A 17,991-nucleotide genomic window follows, 5' to 3' on the forward strand; every position below is an offset into this window, starting at 1 on the left:
GGTCATCACTGGGGGAGTTTATGACTTATTATTGCGAAAGACAAATTCAAAGAAATTTTCGTTTCTTAAATTCTTGAAATATCATAAAGAAGAGAGATGGCTTTTGACATGTTTTAATGTATTTTATTTTATTTTATTTTATTTAACTATTTTTTTTTTACATACAGTTTTTGGTTTAAAAAACTATGGCACCCAGGATAGGAAGATCAGATCTGGCAGGATAACTTTAGTGGTTTCAGCACAAATTCCTACTGATACACATTGCAAAGTGTATTTGCAAGGATTTTTTTTCCATAATTAAGTAACGAGATTGCTTCCATACCTAACGAAAAAAAACGGAACGACTAAGGTTCGCGCGCGCCTTTATTTCTGAAGATGAATGGCGAAACATACATGGCCCTAACATTTAAATTGGCTCAGAAAAACGAGAGGGAGTGGAGAGGGTGGCGATGGATGAATAAGTTTGTATATATTAAAAGGAAATTTTCACAACTTCACAAACGAAGGCTTTTTATTGGTTCTTTCAGTCATAAGTTGACACACAACCAAGAATTAGTACGGTCTACTACAAAGAAATGTCTATCTTGACTTTTGGGCAAGCGTTGACAGATTTAGCAGAAAACAAAACCCGTCTTGATCGTTTCAACGTGCCTTGACTTTCACATAGATTTTGTCTTTTGGGGACATCAGAATAACTGCTCGATGCTCCAGTGTGGCCACGGTTTCAGGAACGCGTTCAAACTTGAATTTCTGCATGACTTTCAGCAGGCCCACCTTAATTTCCAACAGTGCAAAGCGCATCCCAATGCATTGACGTGGACCTATTCCAAATGGGAGAAAGGAGTACGGGTCTCGCTTCTCCTTAGCTTCGGCAGAGAAATTCTCCGGGTTGAACTCCAGGGGGTTGTCCCAGACTTCGGGGTCCCGATGCAGCACATATGAGGGGATGTTGACATCAACTCCCTTGGGGAACCGGATGCCCTTGATAACAACCTCTTCGGCGCAGCCACGGAGAAGGTTGAAGGCAGGGGCACAGAGACGTAGGACCTCGCACACGACTTGATCCAGGTACCCGATATTTTGTACGTAGTCGTACAGCGGGGTGTCACCGCGGTCCTCATCGGCTTTATCGATCTCCTCGATGAGCTTGTCTTGAACGTCTGGGTGAGTAGCCAGGAAGTACGCCGTGCTAGACAACGTGGTACCTGTGGTCTCGAATCCAGCCAATAGGAAAACGATGGATTGGGCCATGATTTCATCATCGCTTAACTTGCTGACTCCGTCAACAGTGACCTCGTGGGCTTCCAACATCAGTTGTAGCAAATCTCTTCTGCTTGAAGAGCCTTGCTTTGATTTTTGTTCCAGCATGTTCCTTGCTAGGGCGACGAAGAACTCTGTGTTCGGCAAGACGTTGACGTAGCGACTCAGATACGTCCAGAACGGTAGCATAGAGAACGCCCGAACGTAGAGAGGAGTCTGGAAGGCTTTTGTGGCTCTTTCTACAAATGCTTCATCTGGGTTTATTTGAAGGTCGGTATCGAATCCAAACGCCGATTTCATGATGACTTCTAGCGCGAACAGGCTAAAGAGACGGATGGCATCCACTGATTCACCTTTGCAAAGACGAAATCGAAAAATAAATGACAAATAAAACAAACAAACACAAAAACAGACTGACTTGAGATGTGATTATAAGATAGAGGGAAGGAGGGAGCAAGGAAGGAATGGAGGTAGCAAAAAAGCCCGAACAACATCGGTCGACCGGCCAAGCCGCCAAAATAAAATCATTTCTTTTTCGGAATAAAAAAAACTGGCTAATAAATTTGGACGTCTGTCATTGCGTATTGACGCTATGCTATGGTAACACGTACGACTCACAACCATGGTCAATTGTCAAAGTCGATAAAAACCGGAAGCAAGCAGTCCGTAAATCACATTGCGAAATTACCAAAAGTCTGCTAAGTTTGCTAATGAGTTAAAAAATATGAACAATGGGCTCACTTGCTTTCTTTGTTTGGTGACCGGAAAGCCAAATCCGTCTATTGACCTTTATACATATTTCGCAAAGCAAACGTAAAGTTTTGACAAGTTGAAGCAACAATAGAAGAATAAGACAATGACGCTTTAATGCATCAGTCAATTGAAATCCCGGCCCCCCGACCCCCGGAACTTACCGGGGAATTTAACATTTACCAAGTGTTAAAACCCGGCTTATTTCCCCGCCCTAGGGGCCTAGACGTCTGTTAAAAGCCCCGCATAGCGGGGACATCCGAATCGACTTTCAGGAAAAAAAAACCGGACAAAAATCTTGATTTCGTTGCAGTGCCTAACAGGTTTTTAAGAGAGATGCTCAGTGTGATCTTTCAAGAAAGCTTGTTCCAATTCAATGACTATCTTTTAATAAGCACATCAAACAGCCATGGGCATGACAACCGCCGCAGTTTCTGCTGTCATCTTCACGGCCAAAATAGAAAACAAAATACAATAAGCCTATCCTTTGGAAACGATTTATTGACGTCTTACGATCATATAATTCACGGCTGAAATCTCAGAAACAGAAACTACTTTCTTGGAGACGATAGTGTACTAAGGTGGTAGATTACAAGTACAATGAGTCTATTTTTATCGTGCGAACGCATTAAATACAAACCCAGGCATCGCGAAAGGCTTTATCAAGGAAGAAGAGTGGAGACTTTTTAGAACGGATTCCTCAAAACGAACATTTTGAGGAAAGCATTTAGTCCTTTATGTTAAATCCCGGCTGTCGTCCCCGCTTCAGGTGATTGCGTGCTGTTAAATTACCGCTCCACGGCCCCGGTCTACTGACATTTTGTTAAAACCACCGCCCACCGGGGCCAACGCGCCGTTAAAAGTGCGTTAAATCCCGGCTTTGGACGCGTTAAATCCCCGCTAAGTCCCGGGGGTTGGGGGACCGGGGTTTCAATTGACTGATGCATAATCCCCCCAAAAATGAAAACAAATTTCGGACAAAAGCTTCAAAAAATACAGGACTTGAGCGTATTATAGTACAACATTCTAGGAGGAAGAAAAGTTTTACCTAGTTTTACAACAAAAAGAAACCTCCGCAAAACTCTAGCAATTAGTTCTTTATCATTAAAATAGCTCCTTCGTTAGTTTATCAATGATTGTTTTACTAACATAAACAAAATTTACTTGATTAGCATATGTTGGCAAGTTCATGCAAATATCGACCCAAGCAGACCAGAAATGTCAGTGAAATGTTTGGCTCTGTCCTGCAGAGCGCGTGAACAATGAAATAATTATTACGTTTCCTTTGTTGCAGTGTAGCTAGAGTGTTTTGTATTTTGTATTGTTAGTTCTTGTAAATCAGGAAGAAAACTCAAATTTTCAGGCCATATAAATAATGAACTGCACATTTAACATTAGAAAAAACGGAGCTAATCTCAAAGCTAATCTCGTGCCAATTCGCCTAATCTTACCTGTTTCAGCAAACTTCTCCATTTTCCCTGACAGTTTGTGTGACGCCTCGTCGATTATCGGGACGATCTCTTTCAGCTTGGATGCAGTAAATGTCGGTGTGAGCGTATTGCGAATACGTTTCCATGTCTCGTTCCGCGTAAGAAACAGTCCCGAGCTGAGGGGAGGGTTGGGTTTAATGAAAGCCGGTCGGTTCGGGAACTTCCAAAACTCCTTGACCGTGATCTGCTTGACAATTTCGGGGTCGGTGACAACAATTACTGGTGTTCGACCAAAACACATCTTATGCACTCGGCCATACTTGTAGAAGTAATTCAGGAACATTTTGTGCATGCCGCCATATTTGAAGATATCGGGAAGATTGCCGACCCATGGCCAGGGTTTTGGACCCGGGAGCGGACAGTCGCCGAGTATAGAGTTGTAGCGTTGCAGACCTTGCCAGTAAATAAATACTAGTATTCCAACGATCAACGCTAACCACGTATAAACGTTGGAGCTGAGAAAATACTGTACCACTGACTCCATGTTTGCTCACAGAGAGAGCTGTTGGATACAGTAGATGACCCCGTTATGCGGCTGTTTAAATAACAATTGCGTGACAAACCATGCGTGACGACTTTCAAGGGCACGTGCAGCTATTTTCGGATTCCAAGTCGTTTGTTATATTGCGTTTCGAACTTCGGTTTGAATTTGTATCGATGTTAAACTGCTCGTGGATTGTTTAAATTGTTTCTCCTGTAAGAAAATAAGGGTTTTAGCAACCTCGTTCCCAGGGCTTTTCCCTTGTTATAACGAGGTTGGGGCTTTAGGAACCTTCGGGCTCGTCACGCACAAGATTATGCGACGAGTTGCGTGGGACACCACCACACGTTGTCGCATCCACGTTGTCGTTTCCACGCTGTCCTTTCTATTTCCGGAGGTACTTTTTCGTGTTTATGAAAACCGGGGAAGGGGTTGGGGGTTTTGGGGTACTCAGGTATGTTTTGGGTGGGTGGGTATGTGCCGCCGGGTCTCCAAAGTACAAGTATTTTTGGGGAGTACCCGCCCCCCGGGTTAAGAAACGAGAGCGTTTTCACGCCTTTCTACGCTAATCTACGTTTCTTATTGAAAATTTTCTTCAATGGCCGGTCAATTTTGCCACAGTGTGTTATGGATAGGTTCAATTGTATGTCACACGAGTCACTCTCTGATTCCCCACCCCCGCCCCCACAACCTCCCAATATAATAACACTTTCCACGTTGCACATTTTACGTTGTCACTTCCACATCGTCGCTGGACAACATGAAACGGAAGTGGCAACGTAAAATTTGGCAACGTGGAAGGAGGCGGATGAATAGGTTCGCGGATCGATGGATTTAGCCTTAATTGAGCGCACGGATTGTGGATTTATGCAAAATATTGAGCGGATTTGCGGATTTCGAAAGTACAGCGGATTGCGGATTAGCTGAGAATTTTGGAGCGGATTTCGGACTCTTCATGTCAGGAAGTTCGGATCGTGGATACTAAACGATTTCGCGAGATCACTTTGGTTGGTCTTTGTCGGTATGTTGGCGGAATTGTCGCAAAAACAAGCAATGAAAAGAAACTTCTTGAAAAAATGGCATGAAAACAACATTTACTGTCCGAGTTGGAGTGAAACCATACCACACAAAATTTTTAAGTAATGTGGGTTCGGATTTGAACGAAAATAGTGACGGATTGACGGATTTACCGGTAGCCAAAAAATAGTATTCTATTAAAGGTTGTGGGGGAGGGGGAGGGGGTCTTAGAGTGGCTCGAGTGTCCCACCGTGAGGCAGAATTACTGGATATTATAGGGAATTTGCAATCAGAAATTTATGGATTAGCGTAATGTTTTGGGACAAAACTTATTGGTCTTTGTACAACTAGTAGCCTCTCCCTGAGCCTCTCTATTTGAGAACGCTTTCATTTCTTAAGCATAAAGACCCTCAGGGATAAAAGTGACAATGCGAAAACGACAACGTGGGTGGCAACCGGAAACGACAACGTGGATGTGACAACGTGTGATGGTGTGTCACGCATTCATCACACAATCTTGTGCGTGACGAGCCCGAAGAGCCACTAAAACAGGGACCGCGGAGACCATTTTGAAGTGGTAGGGCTAAAAAGCTGGCTAAGACAAGCAAACATTAGGGGTCACTTTTCCGCTATTTATCATGTGAAAATTCATAGCGGAGCTCCCGCGCGCACAGACGGCGCGACGAGCGAAGCATCCATATGCAAATTGTTATCCATCGAGCCGAGAAATTTTGGGGGTCGCCGCCACCCCCGCACGTACGCACGGATTAGGCCTGGGGACGAGGAGGTTTCCCGCCCGTGGCTAAAAAAAAGAAAGGAAATTACAAACAGCAAATAAAGCTCACAGGGCAAGACAAAATGTAGATAACGGGTAAAATTACTCAGCGACACTACACAGCAAAAGATCTGAGAGGCTTATTATCCAACTGCTCTATTTTGTTTGTCTTTTTTCAAGTGTGAGTGTATCGAAACCTCGATGCGCATTTACGCCAAAAGAATTTTAGCTCTCGTTCAATCGCTGCACGGTTAAATTTTAATTTTATTGGTCTCTGGTCGCATTTTTCGTAGCCGTACAACGAGCAATTGACGTTATTTTCTATCGACTGGCTGATGTGGACGTTTCAGTTAGATCTCATTGAAGTTATAATAAGAAAACGCGGGAAATTTGTTGCACGGTGTTTGCTGTGTAGGCTGAATGAAAACGCGAGTAAAAAGAGCGACAGAGAAAATTCTTTCTCCCAAGATGTCCTCAAAAGTCATCTATATCAGTCCGTGAAATTGTGGAAAACGAAAATTGTTTACGAGGAGATCCGAAATAATTGCGAATGATATTCCTTGTGCAAGTACAGTTTGCTTGTTTCTGTTGTTTGCTGTTGAATCTGCGGCTGTCATCATCAAGAATATAATAATTTTAGCAAATGGTTGTGTTAAAACGGAGCTAAACACTACATAGATCAAGTCCGCTGAAGAAAGAGACAGAACCCTGATGCAAGCTAGCAACCTCTACTGAATTGCTGAGCCTGATTTTATGACAGAAAATTCCATGATGTTTTTACTTTCTGAACGCAGTTTCGATAGATTCCGCGTGGGCAAGGTTTAGTTTTTATCCATTTAGGTCATTTTTTAATAAATGTGGAGCTCCGCTTTTTTGGCTTGCCTATAGCTATATATTACATTATCATTTTCATGAGCCCTAAAATATCAACCCAACCAAAAAAGTGTTAGGGCTATAGCCCTACCAGCCCCTCCCCCTCCGCGGTCCCTGTTAAAAACCCTTAATGTCTTTTGTAGAAACCGTTAAAACTCTTCAATTGCAGTTTAACATAGATGCACATTTTGACCAAAGTTCGAAACGCAACATGCTAAACGAGTTCAGATTACCAAAATGGCTACACGTGCCCTTGATCATGAGTCGTCACGCCTAGCTTGTCACGCAATTGTTATTTAATGACGCACGGGATCAGGCCCAACGGGGTCACCGTTCTCTCTGCACGCAAACATGGAGTCCGTGGTTCAGTATTTTCTCAGCTCCAACGTTTATACGTGGTCAGCGTTGATCGTTGGAATACTAGTATTTATTTACTGGCAAGGTCTGCAACGCTACAACTCGATACTCGGCGACTGTCCGCTCCCGGGTCCAAAACCCTGGCCATGGGTCGGCAACCTTCCCGATATTTTCAAATAGTATGGCGGCATGCACAAAATGTACCTGAATTACTTCTACAAGTATGGCCGAGTGCATAAGATGTGTTTTGGTCGAACACCAGTAATTCTTGTCACCGACCCTGAAATTGTCAAGCAGATCACGGTCAAGGAATTTTGGAAGTTCCCGAACCGACCGGCTTTCATTAAACCCAACCCTCCCCTCAGCTCGGGACTGTTTCTTACGCGGGACGAGACATGGAAACGTATTCGCAATACGCTCACACCGACATTTACTGCATCCAAGCTGAAAGAGATCGTCCCCATAATCGACGAGGCGTCGCACAAACTGTCAGCCAAAATGGAGAAGTTTGCTGAAACGGGTAAGATTAGGCAATTGGCATGACAGTTAGCTTTAAGATTAGCTTTGCTTTTTCTAGTGTTAAATGTGCAGTTATTATTTATTTGGCCTTACAATTTGGGTTTTCTTTTTGATTCACAAGAGCCGCCAATACAAAACACTAGCTATACTGCAACAAAGGAAATACAATGATTATTTCATTGTTCACGCGCTCTGCAGGACGTCAGAAGTCAGAACCAAAATCTAGTCTGCTTGGGTCGATATTTGCATGAACTTGCATGCACACATATGCTAATCTAGTAAATTTTGTTCATGCTTGGTAGGGTTTCGTGGCAGCTTTTTTAGCGGAGCTCCCAAGGCGCCGAAGGCGCCTTGTGCGGAGCCCCATAGGCAGGCAAATGGTATGAAAGAAGAAACACTATCGAAATGAGTTTTCATGGTCAACATGGATAGCGGCATGGTTCGCGGGCGCGTACGTACGGCGTACGGAGTCGCGCAACATGGCCGCCATAGTTTGATGGTAGAAATATTGAAGCAAGAAGGCCGTATAAAGGCGGCCTTTAAAATTTAAAGAGGTTTGAAAAAAAAAACAAGAAGCAATGAAACAAAATGTGGCTGAAAATTACGTGTAGAAAGTAATCGACCGCCAAAAAAGTGGACATTGAGAGCCATAATCGATCGATGACTTTCGTGTCTATCTGTAAAGCCAGCATCGTACATGAAGGAGCATTCGAAAGCTAAATCGGGTTGATAGAATAAACAAACCATTTTATTGCTACGGGGTAAAAAAAAAAAAAAAAAAGGGAAAAAAGAAAAAAAAAACTTGACCCTCTGGGATTTGAACTTACGACCTCCGGATCCGCAGACTGGCACCTAACCGATTGAGCTAATCCGACAGACTCTGTAATGCAAGTTGAATATATCCTATATCAATGTAATAGATATTGTGGAGTCTACTAAACTGCTGCGAAACTATAACAGGATCGCGAAACTATTTTCTATTGCTAGAAAGCAGATAATTTACTGTACTCTAAAGTAATTTTTCGTGCCATGAGTAATGATTTTGCCCCGCTTTAAGATTATTATTTCTGTCGTACTGCTGACATTCGGTTTAACCGGGAGCTTGTCTTGAACCTATAAACCGCCATAAACATTAGTATTGAAAATAGTGTAATTGTAGTCAGGGGAAGACATAGTTTGTTGAAGGTTTGTCGCTGACTGTGTTTTGATGTTATTTTTTTCAAGACGTTTCGGCTATTGCTTAAGCCTTCATCAGTTAAAAAATCAAAGCTTTCACACGCGATTTAAAAAATAGCAGCACGTTAGCGCGCGCTTTAAAAATAACGTGTAAAAGTTTGAAACAAAAGAAAACGTGGCGCGAAACTCATGCGCGTGACAAGGACTTGTAAACCTCTGGGATGACAGCATGGTCGTTCCCAGAGTGCGTATCCTTTATGGACAACCAGGCTTCCAAAAAGAGTCGCTTGTGGTAATTTCGCTCATGTCCAACTACATTGACGGCATTGAAATCCATGTGGTGATTACTTTCATGTACATGACAGGAGATCTTTGAGTCATGGTCGAACATGGCCACTGCTCGTTTGTGTTCCGCAATCCGGGTCTTTAATGGTCGCTCCGTTTGACCGTAGTATACAAAGTTACAGTTGGTGACTGTAAACAGTTTGTTTCCGCGCCCAAAGGCTCAAAATGATGTTGACCGCCCAAGATCTGGCATAGTTTACAAAATCAATTGCACCAACTGTAACTTTGTATACTACGGTCAAACGGAGCGACCATTAAAGACCCGGATTGCGGAACACAAACGAGCAGTGGCCATGTTCGACCATGACTCAAAGATCTCCTGTCATGTACATGAAAGTAATCACCACATGGATTTCAATGCCGTCAATGTAGTTGGACATGAGCGAAATTACCACAAGCGACTCTTTTTGGAAGCCTGGTTGTCCATAAAGGATACGCACTCTGGGAACGACCATGCTGTCATCCCAGAGGTTTACAAGTCCTTGTCACGTACGCGCATGAGTTTCGCGCCACGTTTTCTTTTGTTTCAAACTTTTACACGTTATTTTTAAAGCGCGCGCTAACGTGCTGCTATTTTTTAAATCGCGTGTGAAAGCTTTGATTTTTTAACTGATGAAGGCTTAAGCAATAGCCGAAACGTCTTGAAAAAATAACATCAAAACACAGTCAGCGACAAACCTTCAATAAACATTAGTACTTTGGCCGCTTATTCACTAGAATGAAAACATTGTAAGCTCCAGTGAAAATTAAAGAGGTTTGAAAAGAAAAACAAGAAGCAATGAAACAAAATGTGGCTGAAAATTACGTGTAGACTGAGTAATCGACCGCCAAAAAAGTGGACATTGAGAGCCATAATCGATCGATGACTTTCGTGTCTATCTGTAAAGCCAGCATCGTACATGAAGGTCAGCATTCGAAAGCTAAATCGGGTTGATATAATAAACAAACCATTTTATTGCTACGGGGTAAAAAAAAAAGAAAAAAAAAACAAAGAAAAACTCGACCCTCTGGGACTTGAACCCACGACATTCCGATGTTGTGGAGTCTACTAAACTGCTGCGAAACTATAACAGGATCGCGAAACTATTTTCTATTGCTAGAAAGCAGATATACATATTTTTTTCGTGCCATGAGTAATGATTTTGCACCGCTTTAAGATTATTATTTTTGTCGTACTGCTGACATTCAGTTGTTTAACCGTGAGCTATTTAGTAGACTCCACAACATCTGTTACATTGATATAGGATATACTCAACGAGTAACGCAGAGTTTGTTGGATTAGCTCAATCGGTAAGGTGCCAGTCTGCGGATCGGAATGTCGTGAGTTCAAGTCCCAGAGGGTCGAGTTTTTTTTTCTTTTTTTTTTCTTTTTTTTTTTACCCCGTAGCAATAAAATGGTTTGTTTATCATATCAACCCGATTTAGCTTTCGAATGCTCCTTCATGTACGATGCTGGCTTTACAGATAGACACGAAAGTCATCGATCGATTATGGCTCTCAATGTCCACTTTTTTGGCGGTCGATTACTCAGTCTATATATATTAATCAGTCTATTATATATATATATATATATATATATATATATATATATATATATATATATATATATATATATATATATATATATATATATAGTAATCTAGAATGAATTTCTGGAGTCGGACTAGTTCAAATACATTTAATTGCTACTCGGAGTTTCATGCCTCTTACGAAGCAATCATCAGGCAACTGACTACAATAACGGTTACATGAAAAGATATACAAATTTGAAAATATGGAACAATGCCTACTGGTTTTACCATTGAGCACTTTATTCATTCTTTATTCACAGCTCTGGTTTTACCATTGAGCACTTTAATAGCAGATGAAGTCTTCAGTTTATCCACTGGTAGTCATATATAGTAATCTATATATTACTCAGTCTACACGTAATTTTCACGTAATTGTAAGCTCCAGTGAAAATTAAAGAGGTTTGAAAAGAAAAAGAAGAAGCAATGAAACAAAATGTGGCTGAAAATTACGTGTAGACTGAGTAATCGACCGCCAGAAAAGTGGACATTAGAGCCATAATCGATGGATGACTTTCGTGTCTATCTGTAAAGCCAGCATCGTACATGAAGGAGCATTCGAAAGCTAAATCGGGTTGATATAATAAACAAACCATTTTATTGCTACGGGGTAAAAAAAAAAAAGAAAAAAAAAAAGAAAAAAAAAACTCGACCCTCTGGGACTTGAACTCACGACATTCCGATCCGCAGACTGGCACCTTACCGATTGAGCTAATCCAACAGACTCTGCGTTCGTTACTCGTTGAGTATATCCTATATCAATGTAACAGATGTTGTGGAGTCTACTAAATAGCTCACGGTTAAACAACTGAATGTCAGCAGTACGACAAAAATAATAATCTTAAAGCGGTGCAAAATCATTACTCATGGCACGAAAAATATATATATATCTGCTTACAGAACCAAAATCTAGTCTGCTTGGGTCGATATTTGCATGAACTTGCATGCACACATATGCTAATCTAGTAAATTTTGTTCATGCTTGGTAGGGTTTCGTGGCAGCTTTTTTATTAATTATAAATAACTTATTGTTCGAGTTTTTCGAGGGTTTCTTTTTGTAGGAAAACTAGGTAAAAAACTTTTCTTCCTCCTCAAGTCCTCTCCATCATTTTTTTTTAACTCATCAGCAAAGTTGGCAGACTTTTGGCAATTTTGCAATGTGATTTACGAAGTGCTCGTTCTCGGCTTTTAGGAGACTTCAACAGTTCACCTTATTTGTAAATTGTGTGACCATGCATAGCACAGCGTCAGAACGCAATGAAAGACATCCAAATAACTTTATAATTTATAATTTTGTTTCGGCGGGTTGGCCAGTCGCTGCAGACCGATGTTCCCACCTTCCTCGCTCCCGCTCTTCTTACATTGCTCCTATCCTTCTCCCTCCTATCCCTGCCTCCCTTCCCATTTCATTGCTCTCTCGAGTTCCGCCCATATTAAAATAAACGGCACGCAATGCATGCAGAAGTGATGACGTTTAACAAGCGCCTCTTTAATATTTTTTAAAAGTAGCTGACCTAATTGTGAAGCGTGCCACTGATTTGACTGACTCGCCAGTATTTTAGGAATTTTAATTTGATATTACCGGAATCGTATATTTTTAGATATCCTGTTGTTGTTGCTGCTTTAACAAAGTTTGCGTTACATTTAAGAGTCACATTTCGTAAACGACATTCGATACCTGGCGTGGGTATGAGCTAGTAGTACTAAGGTCAAATGCCGTCTTGTTAACACTGTTTTGAATGAAGAGCTGTCTGCTTCATTGATTTCGAATTCTGTTCACTTATATCCAGAAAATGCACATTAGATTATCTTCAAATAAGCCCACTGTGATCGTTAGAGTTTTCGGATGTTATGGTTATGCTTTTTTTTTCTAATCGAATCCAATAACTTATTTTCCGACACTCTCTCCTTACCCAAAGTCTCCGTTTTAACAGAAAGAAAGCAAACACAGTTTGCCGATAATACAAGTTGCAAAGAAGTATTCTCTTTCACAAATACATATACCACAAAGAAATGAGCACTTGGGGTCTGTGCCGCACGCAATGTATCAATCACACTGCACAAACTACTGATACTACTGCAGATAAACCAGTTCTTCACAAATCTGTAAAGTATGAAAAGATCCAGTGAATTGAAGGAGAGATAGAGAGGACCCTGGGAACGAGGTTTAATCCTGACATACCCCAACTCGCATCCTCACGTTAAGTGATTGTCATCACTTAAAAAATGAGTCATCCTCGGAGACCCAGGGGCAGTTAGTGGGGCGAGGGAAACGCGAAGATGCGGGTAGAAAATAGCGCGAAACTGCGAGGGAAAAAATCAGCATATAAAAGTTGTATTGACTGAAAGTGCCCCTGGGGAAAGAGTCTTACCAGACCAGTTCAAAAAGCTCCCTGAATACTGCCTCCTGATTGGGCAGAAAAATCTTTTGTATTTCCTTTGTGTTATTCTGCCCAATCGGCGACCAGCTTGACTACAGTCCTTTTGGTGTGTTCTCACACGAAATATGTACACAAAGCCAGTTCGCTCACACCATATCTGTCTTGCTTGTTCGCCAAGAATTTGCTCGGGAAGGAAAAGTTTCGGCTAGTGCCTCCTCAACTTGGATGTGAAGTGTCGGGAAAATTTTGTCTTCGGGAAATATGACCGTCATTTGAGTGCTACAATTGGTGCTGCACACATTACACTCGCACGTAGCTAATCGGTCGATCGACGGAAAAATTTACAAAATGTAAGGTCTTGAAAGTTTGTTTGGAAATAGTTTTTGACTTCCTAAAATCTTTAGCTTAATGTAACTTAAAACACATTGTTATTTTAATTTATTACTATGATATTCGAAGTTATCTTTGTTATTACTATCTTTTCTTTAATATAGATAAGGTATTACCTTTTTGTAACTTTATTTATTTATTTTTTCTTCTTCATTTTCTTCTTCACCTCCCGCCTCGAATAACTAGGCTAATTGTGGGAGGTGAAAAATATTGTAAATAATATGATTGTTTAAATAAACTTTTTGTTGTTGTTGTAGTTTCGCTTCCAGCTGCGATCTTCTATTATCTCACCTATAAAAAACTTAGGAATCGCTGCTGCACGCTTCAGTGCACGCGTAGCTATAGACAGCCGCTTGACACATCTGCCGGGCTTGTTCTTAAAAATATTACTCTTGTTTGGAAAAGTTTCGCGTTAAGCTGCCATTGTTTTTCCCAGAAAAAATCTGAAAACATCCATTACAGCAGTGCAACTACCATATCGCACACAAACTTTTAAAACTCGCAAACAGCATGCAAGTGTTACGATACCTGCGATCGACCACAATCTGAAGAATCCGCCGTTTCTCCGCGTGCATGGCCGTCAAACTTTCGACGTTTTCAACCAGGGGAGGCACTAGCCGAAACTTTTCCTTCCCGAGCAAATTCTTGGCGAACAAGCAAGACAGGTATGGCGAGCGAACTGGCTTTGTGTACATATTTCGTGTGAGAACACACCAAAAGGACTGTAGTCAGGCTGGTCGCCGATTGGGCAGATTAATACAAAGGGAATACAAAAGATTTTTCTGCCCAATCAGGAGGCAGTATTCAGAGAGCTTTTTGAACTGGTCTGGTAAGACTCTTTCCCCAGGGGCACTTTCAGTCAATACAACTTTTATATGCTGATTTTTTCCCTCGCAGTTTCGCGCTATTTTCTACCCGCATCTTCGCGTTTCCCTCGCCCCACTAACTGCCCCTGGGTCTCCGAGGATGAAAATGAGTCAGACTTACCACATCTCGAATCTGTCTGCTTTTGTGTTTGTATGTTTTTAATTTGTCATTTATTTTAAGATTTCGTTTTTATAAAGGTGAATCCGTGGATGCCATCCGTCTCTTTAGCCTGTTCGCGTTAGAAGTCATCATGAAAGCGGCGTTTGGATTCGATACCGATCTTCAAATGAACCCAGATGAAACATTTATAGAAAAAGCCAGAAAAGCCCCTCAGATGCCTCTTTATATCCGAGCGTTCTCAATGCTCCCCTTCTGGAAATATCTGAGTCGCTACGTCAACGCCTTACCGAACACAGAGTTCTTCGTCGCCCTAGCAAGGAAAATGCTGGAACAAAAATCACAACAAGGCCATTCCGGCAGAAGAGATTTGCTACAACTGATGCTGGAAGCCCACGAGGTCACTGTTGACGGAGTCAGCAAGTTAAGCGATGAAGAAATCATGGCCCTGCCCCAGTCCATTGTATTTCTATTGGCTGGATTCGAGACCACAGGTACCACGCTGTCTAGCACGGCATACTTCCTGGCTACCCACCCAGACGTTCAAGACAAGCTCATCGAGGAGATCGATAAAGCCGATGAGGCCCGCGGTGACACCCCGCTGTACGACTACGTACAAAGCATCGGGTACCTGGATCAAGTCGTGTGCGAGGTCCTACGTCTCTGTGCCCCTGCCTTCCTTCTTCTTCGTGGCTGCGCCGAAGAGGTCGTTATCAAGGGCATCCGGTTCCCCAAGGGAGTTGATGTCAACATCCCCTCCTATGTGTTACATCGGGACCCGGAAGTCTGGGACAACCCCCTGGAGTTCAACCCGGAGAATTTCTCTGCCGAAGCCAAGGAGAAACGAGACTAGGCTTTGGTAGATTGTGCTAGCATAATTTTTGGCATAATTGGAGCTAAAAAGCATAATTTGTGAAACGAGCACTGCGACGGCATAATTAGCAATTTTTAGCACTTTTTGGAGCATAAATTCATAAAATTTAGTAAATTTGGTGTACTTTCTACAGAAATAAATTAAATTAAATTTAGGTAGTTTGTTCTTGCAATGCGTGTTTTAGCTATACAATTGTGATTGTTAAGTCGTTGGAGGCATTTTAAAAACGGTTCAGAAATGCGAGCAGCTAATTTGGACAGCTGACGGCCGAGACAAACTGCCATAAAACACAAATAAATTTATAACAACAGTTTATTTGAAAACATCGTAATTTGTTGTCGTTATTGCGCACCTCTATGTACAGAATCTACGTCATTTTGTGAGCATAATTTCGGAAATCAGAAGCATAATTTGGGAATTCTGGCATAATTTTTGCATAATTTGGCAAAATTTTAAGCACTGCTAGTAGCATAATATGCTACTTTTAGGAGCACAATCTACCAAAGCCTAAACGAGACCCCTACTCCTTTCTCCCATTTGGAACAGGTCCACGCCAATGTATCGGTATGCGCTTCGCACTGTTGGAAATTAAGATTGGCTTGCTGAAAATCATGCAGAAATTCAAGTTTGAACGCGTTCCTGAAACCGCAGCCACATTGGAACATCGAGCAGTTATACTAATGTCACCAAAAGACAAAATATATGTGAAGGTCAGGGCACGTTGAGTCCATACACACTACGATTACAGCACTACTGGAAGTTACTGAAAAATGCTCTCAGAACATTGATCGTGGTTTAGATAACGCTTTGCCTAGTCCCTGTACGGCTTTTTTCCCAGGCCTTCACGGTATTACTGACGTCACTTTTCCACTCGGACCACGTGACCCGAAACGAGTTGACCGCGACGAAAATAGAGGCCTAGGAACTAGGCAAGAAAACGCTGTTCGTCCTTTTAGATCTTAACAGGGCCTTCGATACAGTTGATCGTGATATTTTGTTACGTACAATGCAGTACTATGGGACACACCTATAAAAATATAAACGGTTTGCTTCTTATCTAGATAATCGCCTCAAGCTTGGTGCAATCAAACGAATACGACATCACACTCTATTCAATAATTTATCCAAGTTTATAATAGCCTTCAGCCTCGCTTCGAGTATTGTAATATTGTATGGGGAAGCGGTAACAAAATGTAATTTCTGACGTTTGAATGAATGAACTAGTCAGAAATTACTATTCTGACGGCACGATTAAGAGGTTCGCGGGTTGTTATGGGATGTCTAGGTATATATAGGTTTTGGCGGGAGATTTAGGCCATTCTTCGTCGTCAGTCCTCGTCTTCGCTTGATTTTCTTTAAAGTGTTGTTTGTTAAGCTTTTGTAACAAGTCTTGAAAAATGCTCTAGATTATTTAGTTGTGGCCTTTCCTCGGGGTCTTGTGCTGCTGCATTAGATGAGGAATACGTTTCCACATATTTTTGGCCACATCTAAAGGATGGTTTTTAGTGGTTTTTCGTATCTGGCGTAGCACACACCTAAGTACTATTAGAGCCAACTGTTGTTTTTGCTAGATTCACGATTGTAATCAGGATGCATTTTACATTAGATTACTGTATTAGGATACATTTTGCTTCAGATGACTGACTGACGCATCCTCAATAACCTCTTCACATTGAATGTATCGTGTTAGTGTAGTCAGAATGGCCTATCTGAAGAGCTTCAGAAGCTTCAAAGTCGCGCAGCCCGCTTATTAATGTCTGCTAGCTATGAAAGTTACGCGAACGATTTGTTCCCGGTACTATGGTGGCGGAAACTCTGTCATCAAAGATTAGAAAAGAAAGCTATCATGATCTTGCATGGGCTGACAACAGAATATTTGACTTCAAGTTTTGTCTTTCGCGATAGCCCGAATGCTTATCGTTTAAGGGATACTGAAAACAAACTAGCTCTTCCACAACCTCGCACTGACTATTTAAAGAGAAGTTTTTCAAACTGTGGTGCTCAGTTCTAAAACACAGCCTTCAAGAATAGCAGCGCCTATTATTTTGGAAAACAATAAAAATGCAAGCAAGATAGAAACTCTCTTTTGATACTTATTCGTGTGTCACCCGGCAATAGACCATTTGCATTATGACGTAAAAGCGCAAAGACTTCTGGTAGTTGTAGTTATGTTCGCGGGAAAAAACCATTTCTGCCTTATGATTGGCTAAGGGCAGCCAAGCGTGAAGGTGGACATCCAGGACTTTTTTTTGATCTGAAGTTGAGCTGCTGAGTTTACGCTCTTGTCGCTTCGAAATTTAATACATTTATTTTTTCAGTTACCTGTCAAAAATATAGAAAACAGGATGATAGCTTTGGAATGAAAAATGACTGAGTTCTGTGTTTTAACCAAGACAGACAAATGCTGTTCGTGTTCAAGTACGTTTAATCAGTAGTGTACGTTGTGTGGCGCAGTTGACTTGGTAGAAATTCATTCATCGCGGCCGACAACTTCTCTTCGTAAATAATTGTAGCCTAACATCACAGCTTCAAAACATCGCGCACTGGAAACAGATTGCTTGAAAGGACGAGTGTAGGATATGACTAAATTTGTGTGGAATCAGGTGAAAGCAAGGCAAGCCATTGACTTTGTTCATCGTCTATTTTCAGACGTTCAACAAACGATCGCTTTCATCGATCGCAGGTGAATTGATTCTTCACTGAAAAGTTTAGAAAATTTACCATATATATATCATGATTGCTCGGCGGGAA

The 17,991-nt window shown here is 41.6% G+C and overlaps 1 protein-coding gene and 1 pseudogene across 2 annotated transcripts; one reads left to right on the plus strand and one right to left on the minus strand.

The window, feature by feature from the left end:
• Positions 1-495: 495 nt before the first annotated feature.
• LOC144628507 (cytochrome P450 3A41-like) lies at positions 496-4,026 on the minus strand. The gene is made up of 2 exons (XM_078486619.1): positions 3,462-4,026; positions 496-1,613 (listed from the first exon to the last, which is right to left on the minus strand). Exons 1-2 carry the CDS (start codon positions 3,982-3,984, stop codon positions 643-645), a joined length of 1,494 nt encoding a protein of 497 aa, XP_078342745.1. The 5' UTR covers positions 3,985-4,026; the 3' UTR covers positions 496-642.
• A 2,955-nt stretch (positions 4,027-6,981) lies between these two features.
• LOC144667249 (cytochrome P450 3A2 pseudogene) lies at positions 6,982-15,219 on the plus strand (annotated as a pseudogene). The gene is made up of 2 exons (XR_013573297.1): positions 6,982-7,523; positions 14,447-15,219. The product of XR_013573297.1 is annotated as a cytochrome P450 3A2 pseudogene (transcript).
• Positions 15,220-17,991: the final 2,772 nt, after the last annotated feature.

The sequence above is a fragment of the Oculina patagonica genome, chromosome 10 (genome assembly GCF_052425735.1).
Source record: "Oculina patagonica isolate OP01 chromosome 10, crgOcupat, whole genome shotgun sequence".
Classification (NCBI taxonomy): Eukaryota; Metazoa; Cnidaria; class Anthozoa; order Scleractinia; family Oculinidae; genus Oculina; species Oculina patagonica.

Coding starts and splice junctions, on each gene's coding strand:
- LOC144628507 (XM_078486619.1), bottom strand. CDS start 3,984: ATGGAGTCAGTGGTACAGTATTTTCTCAGCTCCAACGTTTATACGTGG. Junction 1,614..3,461: donor GGAGAAGTTTGCTGAAACAG/GTAAGATTAGGC, acceptor GTCTTTGCAAAG/GTGAATCAGTGGATGCCATC.